Consider the following 12,748-nt stretch of genomic DNA (forward strand, 5'->3'; position numbering starts at 1 on the left):
ATTTATAATTTACAATATATTTTTTCTAATTCAAAAATAATTTCCATTCCTTTGTAGAATGCCTAACTTCACTATAGAAGAAATTCGTGAATGTATGAATCACACTGAACGCATTCGTTCTATGTCTGTTATTGCACATGTAGATCATGGTAAGTCAACTCTTACTGATTCTCTTATCGCCGCTGCTGGTATTATCTCTATGGGTGCTGCTGGTAACCAGCGTTATACTGATACACGTCAAGACGAAAAGGATCGTGGTATTACCATCAAGTCCACTGGCGTTTCTCTTTTCTATAACTTCTCTGAAGATGAGAAGAAGGAAAGCGAATAAGGTTTCCTTATCAATCTTATTGATTCCCCTGGGCACGTTGATTTCTCCTCTGAGGTTACTGCTGCTCTCCGTATCACCGATGGTGCTTTAGTCGTCGTTGATTGCTGCGAAGGTGTTTGTGTTTAAACTGAAACCGTTCTTCGTTAAGCTCTTGGTGAGCGTGTTGTGCCTGTTTTAATGCTCAACAAAGTAGATCGTGTTATTTCCGAGCTCCAGTGTACTGGTGAGGAAGCTTACAGAATTTTTGAAAAGACAATTGGTCAGGTTAATGAGCTTGTTACAACTTATTAGGACAAGAAGATGAAAGATATGACTCTTGACCCTTGTAAGGGTGTCGTAGCTTTCGGTGCTGGCTTATAAGGTTGGGCTTTCACCATTACTCACTTCGCTCGTTTATACATGAAGAAGTTTGGTGGTGAATTAGATTATTGGACCAAGAATCTTTGGGGTAACCGTTTCTTCAATGCTGCTACTAACAAATGGACCAACAAATCTAGAAATGAAGATGGTACTGAAAACGCTCGTGGTTTTGCTATGTATGTTATGGATCCTATCCTTGACCTCTATCGTGCTGTTATGAATGATGACAAGAAGAAGTATTCAAAGATGATGAAGAAGTTCGACATCAAACTCAATCCTGACGAATCTGAAGAAAGTGGTAAAAAATTGCTTAAGATAGTTATGCAGCACTTTTTACCTGCTGCTCATGCTTTAATAGAAATGATCATTGTACATCTTCCTTCCCCTCAGGTTGCTTAGTAATACAGATGCGAAACTCTTTATACCGGTCCTATGGATGACGAGTGCGCTAATGCTATTAGAAATTGCGATCCTGCTGGTCCTCTCGTTCTTTATGTATCCAAGATGGTTCCCACCGTTGATCGTTCTCGTTTCTTCGCTTTCGGTCGTGTCTTTTCTGGCACTGTTTAAACTGGTCAGAAAGTCAATATATTAGGCCCTGATTATGTTCCCGGTAAGAAACACGATCTTTTTGTCAAAAATATTCAGCGTACCGTTCTTATGATGGGTGCCAGAGTAGAACAGGTAGATGACATTCCTTGCGGTAATACCGTTGGTCTCGTAGGTGTTGATCAATATATTATCAAGAATGGTACTCTTACCACTATCGATAATGCTTATCCTATCCGTCCAATGAAGTTTTCAGTATCTCCCGTCGTTCGTGTAGCTATTGACTGCAAGAATGCTAAGGACCTCCCTAAGCTCCATGAAGGTATGAAGCGTCTTGAGAAATCTGATCCTTGTGTACTTTGTATCATGGATCAGGATACTAACCAGAATATTATTGCTGGTGCTGGTGAACTCCATTTAGAAATATGTTTGAAGGATCTTCGTGATGACTTCTGTGGTGGTATAGAATTTACTATTTCTGACCCAGTTGTTCAGTATCGTGAAACAATCACTGAAAAGTCCGAAAGAACTGTTATGGCTAAATCTGCCAACAAGCACAACAGACTTTACTTTGATGCTGAACCCATATCTGAAGAAGTACTCTAAAAGATGGAAGAGAAAGAAATCACCCCTGAATAGGATTCCAAGGTTCGTGCCCGTATCCTCGCTGATGATTTCGGATGGGATGTAGAAGAAGCCCGTAAAATCTGGAATTTTGGTCCCGAAGGTGCTCCAGTCATGACAAACATTATCTTAGAAGCTACTAAGGGTGTTTAATATCTCCATGAAGCCAAGGATCATATTAACTCTGGTTTCTAGATGGTTTGCCGTACTGGTGTTCTTTGCGGTGAATCTCTCACCGGTGCTTGCTTCAAGCTGAAGGATGCTACCCTCCACGGTGATGCTTTACATCGTGGTGCCGGTCAGCTCATGCCTGCTGCTCGTTCTGCCATGTATGCCGCTTGCCTTATTTCTGCTCCCATGCTTCTTGAACCAATCTATTTAGTTGATATCCTTGCCCCTGAAGGTTGCATGGGTGGTATCTACCAAGTTATGGCCAAGAGAAGAGGAACCGTAGTGTCTGAAGAGCCTCGTGAAGGCCAGCCTTTATCTGAAGTTAAGGCTCACTTACCTGTAGGTGAATCTTTCGGTTTCGATGCCGATCTTCGTGCCCAGACTTCTGGTTAAGCTTTCCCTCAGTGCGTCTTCTCCCATTATGCTCTTATTGCCTCCGACCCTCTTGTCGAAGGTTCTCAGGCTAATACCATTGTTCTTACTATCCGTAAGAGAAAGGGTATGAAGGAAGGTATCCCCCAGGTTGCTGATTATGAAGACAGAATGTGATATTAATGACTTGTTTCTTATTTTTTAATTTAGTTAATTTAGAAATTAATAATATAATTATATATGTATTAATATATGATGCGATTAAATATCTAGTAAGTAATTATAACAGAGTTTATTCTAGTATATATGATAATTTGTAAGTTATTAGTGTATATTTTCTAAGAGCTTTTAAAAAATAATTTATAATATACATAATATAAATGCTACTTCTATGATAACCTCTATAAAAACTGATTTTGCCTTAACTCATTAATATATATTATAAGATATAGTGTAATTAATAGTATAATTATATTTATAACATTTATTAAATATATTACGATGCATATTTGAAATATGGGATGCGCATCAAATTAATCTTAACCTATTAAATCTGATACAGAGCTAAATTATGAATAAGGCAAATCAGATATAAACTTCGAGAAATTTATTGAAACTAAATAATAACCTTAATTTTCAACTGATATGCCTAAATTAGACAACATAGGAAATAATTTAGATCTTGCCCTTGAGAAATATAAAGTTTTAAACTCAGAACAAGAAAGAAAGGTTACATCTATACTGAAAATGGGTTTACCATCAACTTCATTTGATTATTATACTCCAGACTAAGGTGAGGCGTAAGGTAAACATGTTTAATTGGAAACGAAATTAGATTGTGACGTAGATAGCATTTAAGAAGAGGAAGATTACAAATAATAGTGATTTTAATAATTTATTAGTGATACAATCTGGAATGTATCAATTTTAACAATAAATTGATATTTGTGAGTCTTTTATAAAAATATTATAGAGAAGATCGCATAATTATTTTTAATCCTTAACAATAAACTATACATGAAATATATTGATAATTAAACCATATATGTGTTCATTTGCTATATTTATGCTTTTATTTATACAAATAAAACTAGTCATGAGAATTAGCTTGAAATGTTTTAACCAGTAATATTTATTTATTATATATATATTGAATCATTTATTTTCAATTCCACTCCAGAATCATATGGAATTAACACAAAGAGATACTCGTCAATTAAATTCTTAAAATTCTTACTTTCTAGTCTCTTAAAATTCTTTATACAATAACTTTATCAGTTTATAGCGAAGAATTTCAAAAGGTATTCAATAAGGTCAAGTTATTGATAGTAAGAATTAATTTTAGCTACAGCAAAAAACAATTGAATATCCACGATTTATAAACAATAGAAACACGTCAGTTTAATTATCTATAGTCCCATAATCACCATTCGTATAATCCTAAGGTATGCCATCTTTATTTATTTTACCTTATGAGGATTCAAAATGGTTCTAACCATTAGCATCAATGGCATCTTATACATAAATATCTGTTACTAACAAGCAATAGTAATTGATATGGTCATTGGAGAGAAAAAAGAAGATCTTACACGAACTTGCAATTGCATGTAAAGATTCTTTATTTATGAAAAAGTCTAAAAAATAGGAAGCACACATAATAAAATATGCTATTAGTTAAAGCTAGCAGGTGTATAGTTAAATTTTAAAATCATAGACTTAACGAAATGTGTCAGAGGCCTTTATAAATTAAATAATGTAGGAACGAGGATCTATTGGCGTATAGGGCAATATATCACATCTTATATATAAAAAGTCAACTATCTCATCTATTTTAGAATTAATTCCATTAAATATGTAAGCTGAAAGATTAGGGGAAGTATTTCCCGGTGATTCTCATCTTCAGCGATTTACAGCATTATATTTGCTTAAAGCCTTTTAATGCGGATAAAAATATGCAGTTATATCTTTACCAGATGGTAATTAAAAAGTTTTACTAAGATATTTATCTACATTTTATAAAATTAATAAGTCCCCTTAGCTTTAACATAGTAACCGAAGTTTAATCATATTTACTTAAAATGGACTATCTTTTATTTAAAATGAAGATTTTAGATCATTTTATAATTCAGTGACAGTAAAAATTGTATTAATTGATCAAGATTGTAGAATATAAAGAAATCCAGGTAGAGAGCGATCAAGAAAACATGAAATGTATAATTTTTCATCAGATAAAATGGAATTTTTTAAGATACAAGAGAAAACTCACTAAAATGATGTATTTGTTTTTGAATCTGGATATACAGTAAATATTGTAATTGTAGAAATGGCAGCCCTCGATAAAGAAGAGGATTTGCAAAAAGCGATTAGATAAGTTTAAGAAGCCACAAAAATTTATGAGTATGACTCATAAGTCGTTTATCATCTGGATTCTTATATGAGAAAAAAAGGCCTTAAAAAGTTGCCATTTATCTAAACTAAGTTTAAAATTGTTATTTTATCTGAGATGAATCCTAGATCATGGGTCGATATTATCCAGATCCTGCTATGTGATTAGGTTAGAGAAGCAGATGTAAAAATACACCTTTAAGATAAATGTAGAAATTATCTTAAAAATGTTTATTATAAACCAACATAAGCTATTATAGAAAAATCGGTCTGCACAATAGAATATTAAGAAAAAAAGATATACCTTTCCGGAAAATCAGCCGAACTAGCAAATGAATATTCTGAAACATAACTTTTAGGATAAGTAGCCTCTATTATTCTAGATGAATAACTTTAGCCACATCTGTCTATTTTATAGGATTCTCCTTCTATTAAAGAAGGTTTACAAAACTAAATTTATGAATCATTGTCAAATATGAAGTTTCAAAATTAGTTTTAAGACAGTAAGGTAGCATCATGTTTATAAGAGGATCTACCTGTTTTGTGTGCAAAAACTATGATGAAATTTGTTTAACATAGAAGCGTTTAATTATCAAAACCTGTTATTTAATAGGATTAAACTATTTGTCAAGCAATGTACTAAATGGAAAGACTATAACAATGTTTAAGTACAAATAAAGATTCATTATCAATTAATTTAGATTTACCAATAAAATTGAATAGAGTTTCAGCATATAATAAAAGCAAAAGATTAGACATTGATATTTTTTCACGAAATTAGCTTAAAAAGTAATTGAAAATTGTATCTAGAGATGTCATTAGACGGCTTCCTGTATAATTATAGTTTAGATTTACATAAGCAGCTCTACAAGAAAAAGTTGGTAGGGATGATTGGCGGCGAAGAGCAGTCAAATATTCATAGTCTAGAAATATTAAAGTAGAGTACAATCAATTTTTATTTCCTGATCTGGACATTTTAAATATAAGTTTGAGTCCATTTGAATTTGTTACTGAAGTATATAACAAAGTGTAATAGAATTTATAATTTATACAAAATTTACCACAAAAGCAGTTTTAAATGAGATTACCTTATGATATTGTTTGTATTAATCCTACTAGCGAAAATAAAATAGAATTTGTAACTAAGTAATAGGCATCCCATACATTTTTCTTTTAGTCATTTGATATAAATAGTCATATTGACAATGTTTTTATTACAATTTAAGATTCTGATTTCCCTTAAAATAAATTATGCTGTCTACCTAGATAATAAAAACATCCTATATTTGTAATGTTAGACAACATATTAAATATATAAGTCCAGAAATATTTTGAGACAGAAACTATTATATAAAAAGCTAACAAGATTAAAATAAATTTGATTCCACTACGAGTAATTACAAAAATAATCATTTTTTGTGACATAAATGATGTAAGTATATATAGATCTTATCTTTCTAAATAGTACGCTTTTATTTATAAGTAATGCAGGTTTTTAGTTACTGCTGATCTGCTAGAAATAATAAGTTATAATCCATCAGTTTTGATAATAACTCCAGGGCCAAGTTAAAAGAAAGTAGAATATGCAATTAAAGAAATGGTTTTTAAGGCAAATGTTTAAGTTCATAACATTTAAATTGATCAGTTTTAATTTAACTAAACTTATAAAAAAGTTACAGAAGACCGTGTTATAAATGCATGCAACTTAATTCCAAAAACCCATTATTTAAAGAATAGAATTGATCCATATCTTCAAGGATCAAAAACATTTGAGAAATAAATAGAATAATAGGTCGTTGAACTCCAAAAATGTTTAAAATACAATACTGGTATTTATAATCTACTACGTGCAAGTATGTATGCGCCATAAAAAATAGAGACCAATATTAACACTTAAGAGCAAATAAATTATAAAATATACACAAACACTTTCAGTAAGCATTTATAAATGGGAAATGGTGCATATTTATGCATAAATGATAAGCAACTTAACGAATAAAAATATTTCATTAAACTTTTTATTAAAAATTCAATAAAGCTAGATAAGATTTTATATTATAACCACTGCTTAAGATTAAGCAAATAAACAATAACACCTATTTCAACTTAATAGAAATAAACTAGATAAAATCATTATAAACCATTCAACTATTACAAATTTATTGGATAACTAGATACATTTATGAACTTTAAAGGTTAAATTACTTAGCTGGATGGAATCAATATACTGTAAAAAGCAAGTATTTTTATAAAGTAAAATCCATTTGAACGATGTTATTTGCCTAGATGTTGTATGATGTAAGATATTTCATAATATTTATTCTAAGTAATTTAGATAATTTAAAAACATTCAACACCAGTCTCATAAGTTAAGCTGTTTACTATAAAGGAATCATTTTATGATTAAATGTTGCATTATATGGATTCATTGCATCTCTATGCTTATTAAACTTAGTCAGTACCTCATGTTGATCTTAAATCTATTTCTTTAGCAATATAATATTAGCGGATTCAGTATTCATAGCAGCAATAGTAAATGCCATAATAGTAATTACAATATCTACATAAAGTATTTTAACATATTCATTAATAATTCGTTGAATAACCAAAATATTTCTCTTTATAATCTTAATTAAATGTTTTTGCTACTTTATCTAAGAGAATTCACTCAAATTATAATTCTATATTCGTTTAATCAAATTAAAATACATCTCAGAATATTAAGCATTAAATAAAACCACCTCTATATTTATAACTTGAATAAAAGCTTAAGTAAGATTTAACTTATTAAAATTTACTGTAGATAAGTTCATAGATTTATACTTAAGATAAAAATTGCTAAGATGGACTAAAGTTTTAGTCTATTTCTGGTTTTTGTTTGAATGTAAATAGATCTATTTTTATTACAGAAAGTAAAGGCAACTTAAAATTTAGACATAATAATGAGTTGTTTGTCCATAGGCATGAGTTTGAGCGAAAAAATATTATTATAGGCTTCCAAGGAACTGAAGCAACATAACCTTTATAAATTGACTGTACAGATGTTATTGAAGGTATTAGTTTAGTTTTTGATTTACTTTGATATGATTTTTTTCGATTTCTTTAATATTGTAGCTAATTGTTTGAATGATTATTAGATTCTTAGATTTTAAAAAAAAGTAACGTGATTGTCTAAATTTAGAATATTTATACTAATTATACATAAATATTGGTATATGCAAAAATGGGTAATTGTGTTAGTAACAACACAATTATTTCTAGTTTATCTACCGATAAACCTATATCCCAACCATCATCTAGAGTACCATCATTACATTTTGTTCATGTTTAGCCATAATAAATAATACCATCAAATATACCAATTTTAGAAATTGATTTTGATCAGTCAGAAATGCCATCAACATAAGCAGATAACGACATAAAACTCAATAAATTTGATAATTCTTCACTAAACTGTTAATTATCTCCAATTTCCTAAAGGATACCATCCGTTTCTTCACATGTTTACTCTACGTTAGCATAAAAAATAGAAGAAAACGACGTTTTCTCAGACAGTGACATATCATCAGATTTAGAAGAGGAAGGATACACAGAGAATAAGTTATAGGATTTCCAATCTATAGATTGGAAGAATCTCAAAATGTGACTTACAAGGAATATCTATAATAATTTATATATTATTTCTTACATATTTTTCATTTCTATTGCATGTAAGATATTTATTAGTAAGCTGGATAGTGCCTCATTGATTTTTATAATTAAAAATCTGGATTAAAGACATTATGTCTTGCTTAAAAAACTTCCCCTGGAAAGACTTACTTACTGGCATTAAAAGTAGGTTATAATTATAAAATATTTTAGTAAGCCCTAAAATTTACAGTACCAACATAAGACCTATTCACACAGGCATCTATTATTGTATAATCATTAGAAGCTAAGATTTTACCTAATAAAAGGCTCAGACTATCAAAGCAAACTAGAGACTCATTAAAATAAGTTAGACCTCTCTGGCCGGAACTTTAGAATACAATATTATTACATTCACCACCATAAAAGCATCATTGGATTCGCTCTATCACATAGCCAGAAAGTTCAACTCCATCTTAGTTTATTCCAAATTTTTATCTTCTTAACGAAGCCCCTAAATGCGAAAATATGATATAAGGGGAGCTACAAACTCTAGCGTCAGGACTTCCAGCAGAAGCCCTGTATTAATATTTTAAATCAGAAGCTTCATAATTAACTGTTTTAGATGCATGCGCAGCTCCTGGTTCTAAATCCCTTCAACTTGCCACTCACTTTAAACATGTTACAGCAAATGAAAGAGACTAGAAGCGATCGAAAATTCTACAAAAACGTGCTTAGAACGTTAAAAATTTGACAGTAAGAACCAGCGATGCATTCTAAGCATTTTAAGACCCATATGATCTTATTTTATTAGATCCAACCTGTTCTGGGTCAGGTACACTTAATCTAGACTTTTAGATAGCTCAATAAATGGGTGCAGAGCGGGATAGAGCAGATACAAGTTAACTCCATAAGTTTTAGGTCAAAATTTTGACTGCCGCATTAGAAAGTAATGCATATGGTGTCGTTTATTCAACTTGTAGCGTGAATAAAGAGGAGAATGAAGACGTTGTTTAGGAAGTATTAGCTGAAAATAGAAAATGGAAGTTAGTCGATGCACTTCCTTAATGGCCACTGAGGAGTAAAAGTATAACAGAATGTGCAATTTGTAATGAGGAAATGCAGTCTGAGGGCTTCTTTGTAGCGCTATTTGTAAGAAAGTGAGAGAAATAAGTTCAGTGTGAGCCAAATGCACCAACGTCGTTCAGATTCTTACCTTGTTTCATGAGGTCCCAAACAATTGAAATATCCCGGAGGCGATTAACTTCGCTGATTATTTTATCAAGGCCTTCGTCAACATCTTTTTTGGTTGTCCAGCGGCTGAAACCCATTCTAACTGATGTATGTGCAGCTTCTGCAGGAATATCCATTGCATGAAGCACATGGGACGGTTCCAGTGACTATGAGGTACATGCAGACCCTGTGGAGACACATACATCATCGTCGATTGCCATCATTAATGATTCACCCTCAACTCCCAAGAATGAGACGTTCATACAGTTAAGAAGTCTTTTAGTTTTATCATCTGGACCGTTGAACTTTACATGCTCTAGTTTATTGATTTTATCAGAAGCATAATTGTAAAGGCTTTCATAATGCTTATGATCTGACACTAGTTATTTTTGTGAAATCTCAGCTGCTTCTCCCAGTCCTACTACTAAAAATACCGGTAAAGTTCCAGGTCTTATATTTTGTTCTTAACCACCACCAGAAAATAGTGGGTTCAATCTAGTTCTTCTTTTCACATAAAGAGCACCCACGCCCTTTGGACCATAAATTTTGTGGCCACTAATCGACATTAAATCTATATTTTCAGTGTTTAAAGCAATTTTTCCTGCCGCTTAAGCACAATCTGTGTGGAAAACAGCACCTGCCCGCTTAGAAATTTTTCCTAGTTCCTAAATGTCTTGAATTGAGCCCATTTCATTATTTGCAGCCATGATAGAAACCACGCCTATATCGTTTTTAAACCTATCACAGGCTTCTTTAAATTCATCCATTTTTATAAGACCTTTATCATCAACATTGATAAAATGAGTTTAATAGCCTTCCGCCTCTAATGCCCTAACTGACTCTAGAACACATTTGTGCTCAATTGTTGATGTGATAACATGCTTTTTCTATGCATATCTTGCGGCACCTTTGACTGCAATATTATTTGATTCTGTTGCACCTGATGTAAATATAATTTCGCTAGGTTTTGCTCCTATTAGAGATGCGACTTATTATCTTGCTACATCAACCGCTGAGTTCATTTATCTCCCTAGTTAATGTTATGAATGACAGTTTGCAAAGTTTTCAGTTAAATATGGTACTATTTTTTCTAGAACCCTAGGGTCAATCGGTGTTGTAGCTTAGTTATCAAGATAGATCATTGTGAAGCGGGCAACTGTATTAGTTTGATTAAATTATATAATAATGATATATAGAGAGTAATTTTAAAATATACAATTTGTATAGTTTGATTATTATTTAACATATAATCAGGATATTGTGAGTCTTAAATATTTTGTAGTTTAGAAGAGGAAGAGTTTCGTGTGAATAAACATCACTGTGGTCACAAGAAATAGTCAGGAATAACCCTTTTATCGGCTTTACCTTATTGGCCTGACACTGCTGCATCGAATATTTTGAAATTTCTTTCTCCAAACTCATTGACTTCTAAAATGCTTGCTACATTTCCAGCTCTATAGCAGTAATTAGGAGCAGACCAAACTGTACATAATCTTCCACCATATTACCATTTATAGCCGTCCATTGCCAATTAATGTGACCTGCAGACAAATGCTACATTATTTTCCTTACAAAACTTTTCACAAACATCTGCACCAAAGAAATATCCTGCACCTCTCTAGCTTTGTTAGAAACCCATCTATTCAGATCCTTCAAATGGATCCGACCATAATAAATCTGAAACAATACCATCATGTGGTACTTCACTCCCACGAGGAATGTCATTTAGTTCACTTATTTTAGTAAGTGTGGGCGAAAGCCCTCCATGCACACAGAAAATTTCATTTTTAATAACTGCAGCTAATGGTAAAGAATCAAAAACATCAATACAAGCTTTCCATACAGAAATCGAACCAAATTTACGTAAAATTTCATCATAAAATCCATATACTTAGGTGATTTATCTAGATTCATGATTACCTCTCAACATGAAAATTCGCGTTGGATATTTAATTTTGAGACATACTAGATATAAAAAGGTTTCGATTGAGTGAAGGCCACGATCAACAAAATCTCCTAAGAAAAGAAACTGACATGATGGTAACTCTGATGCAACACGGAATAGTTCCCTAAGATCGTAAAATTAGCCATGAATATCACCTACAATTGTTATAGGTGCTGGTAAACTAAGCATACTTGGTTCAGCTAAGAACAAATTTTTCGCCTTTTCAGTTAGATCTTATATTTATGCTTCTGTAGGCACAATAGCTTACTTTAAATTCGATAATAAGTTATCAATATCCATCTGCTTGGAGTGGAACAAAAAACTAAATAAGTTATATATTATATATAAGTGATTAAATCATTTTTGTAACTCTGGATCTATATTGGCCTGCCGAAAAGGTGCATGTTAGTTCTAAACACCTTCACAATGGCAGCTCCTGCATACTCCTTCTGTATTTAATAATAACCATGGCCTATGGCAAGCTTTACACTAATGCATAGAGCCTTTTACATACTTGGAATTTCTATATCTACTCATACAGATAGAACAGAATTCACACGCACTAGCTTTTTATTTCCTCTGATCTGCAGTTTTACAATGTTCTGTACATAATGGTCCTTCAGAAACAGCATATGATTTAATTTCACCACAACCACAGCGTTCTACTTCTCGAAACGGGGCCAAAGGTTAGCAATATGGGGAACATTTCCTCGATGCTTAAGGTACCTAAATCTATGCCATTGGAAATGGCTCTGGTCGAGCCTATACAAGGTCGGTCTTCATTTTATCAGATAAAGTTGACAATACAGCATTTAGGATTTAGGATTGGGGATGTGGTGAAATTTGGTGAAGCTAAAGCAGACCAGATTATGGCCCAGCAAGGTCTAACAAAGTAATAACTGGTGCTTGATCAGGTAGTATGTGTTAAACAATAGAGCTAGGGCATAAATCGCAAAAGTTTGAATCTAATAGTCCGTGTACATTGATAAAATCAGTTGAAGAAACAAATAGATGATTCAGTTGTATCTAAATAATTTACATTAATTATTAAATGCTTTATTACGTTGAAATTTGCATAAAAAACGAGTATCCATCACCAATATAAACATGGACATTAATTGACATTATTTGATAGAATATAGTTATGTATA

The 12,748-nt window shown here is 31.9% G+C and overlaps 8 protein-coding genes across 8 annotated transcripts; 5 read left to right on the top strand and 3 right to left on the bottom strand. All coding sequences in view use genetic code 6, as the record gives it.

The window, feature by feature from the left end:
- Window positions 1–58: 58 nt before the first annotated feature.
- SS50377_24671 (Elongation factor 2) lies at window positions 59–2,584 on the top strand (the record flags this gene model as incomplete). The annotated part of the gene is made up of 1 exon (XM_067908512.1): window positions 59–2,584. The coding sequence occupies one exon, from the start codon at window positions 59–61 to the stop codon at window positions 2,582–2,584; it is 2,526 nt and encodes an 841-aa protein (XP_067763333.1).
- Window positions 2,585–2,923: 339 nt separating this feature from the next.
- SS50377_24672 (uncharacterized protein) lies at window positions 2,924–3,292 on the top strand (the record flags this gene model as incomplete). The annotated part of the gene is made up of 1 exon (XM_067908513.1): window positions 2,924–3,292. One exon carries the CDS (start codon window positions 2,924–2,926, stop codon window positions 3,290–3,292), a length of 369 nt encoding a protein of 122 aa, XP_067763334.1.
- A 301-nt stretch (window positions 3,293–3,593) lies between these two features.
- SS50377_24673 (uncharacterized protein) lies at window positions 3,594–7,874 on the top strand (the record flags this gene model as incomplete). The annotated part of the gene is made up of 1 exon (XM_067908514.1): window positions 3,594–7,874. The coding sequence occupies one exon, from the start codon at window positions 3,594–3,596 to the stop codon at window positions 7,872–7,874; it is 4,281 nt and encodes a 1,426-aa protein (XP_067763335.1).
- A 141-nt stretch (window positions 7,875–8,015) lies between these two features.
- SS50377_24674 (uncharacterized protein) lies at window positions 8,016–8,438 on the top strand (the record flags this gene model as incomplete). The annotated part of the gene is made up of 1 exon (XM_067908515.1): window positions 8,016–8,438. One exon carries the CDS (start codon window positions 8,016–8,018, stop codon window positions 8,436–8,438), a length of 423 nt encoding a protein of 140 aa, XP_067763336.1.
- A 62-nt stretch (window positions 8,439–8,500) lies between these two features.
- On the top strand, window positions 8,501–9,583 carry SS50377_24675 (TRNA/rRNA cytosine-C5-methylase; the record flags this gene model as incomplete). The annotated part of the gene is made up of 1 exon (XM_067908516.1): window positions 8,501–9,583. One exon carries the CDS (start codon window positions 8,501–8,503, stop codon window positions 9,581–9,583), a length of 1,083 nt encoding a protein of 360 aa, XP_067763337.1.
- An 11-nt stretch (window positions 9,584–9,594) lies between these two features.
- SS50377_24676 (Iron-sulfur cluster biosynthesis protein IscS) lies at window positions 9,595–10,794 on the bottom strand (the record flags this gene model as incomplete). The annotated part of the gene is made up of 1 exon (XM_067908517.1): window positions 9,595–10,794. The coding sequence occupies one exon, from the start codon at window positions 10,792–10,794 to the stop codon at window positions 9,595–9,597; it is 1,200 nt and encodes a 399-aa protein (XP_067763338.1).
- Window positions 10,795–10,976: 182 nt separating this feature from the next.
- Window positions 10,977–11,897, bottom strand: SS50377_24677 (Serine/threonine-protein phosphatase; the record flags this gene model as incomplete). Its single annotated transcript, XM_067908518.1, has 1 exon — window positions 10,977–11,897. One exon carries the CDS (start codon window positions 11,895–11,897, stop codon window positions 10,977–10,979), a length of 921 nt encoding a protein of 306 aa, XP_067763339.1.
- Window positions 11,898–11,954: 57 nt separating this feature from the next.
- SS50377_24678 (uncharacterized protein) lies at window positions 11,955–12,722 on the bottom strand (the record flags this gene model as incomplete). The annotated part of the gene is made up of 1 exon (XM_067908519.1): window positions 11,955–12,722. One exon carries the CDS (start codon window positions 12,720–12,722, stop codon window positions 11,955–11,957), a length of 768 nt encoding a protein of 255 aa, XP_067763340.1.
- Window positions 12,723–12,748: the final 26 nt, after the last annotated feature.

Source organism: Spironucleus salmonicida, chromosome 5 (assembly GCF_000497125.1).
Source record: "Spironucleus salmonicida strain ATCC 50377 chromosome 5, whole genome shotgun sequence".
NCBI classification, from domain to species: Eukaryota; Fornicata; order Diplomonadida; family Hexamitidae; genus Spironucleus; species Spironucleus salmonicida.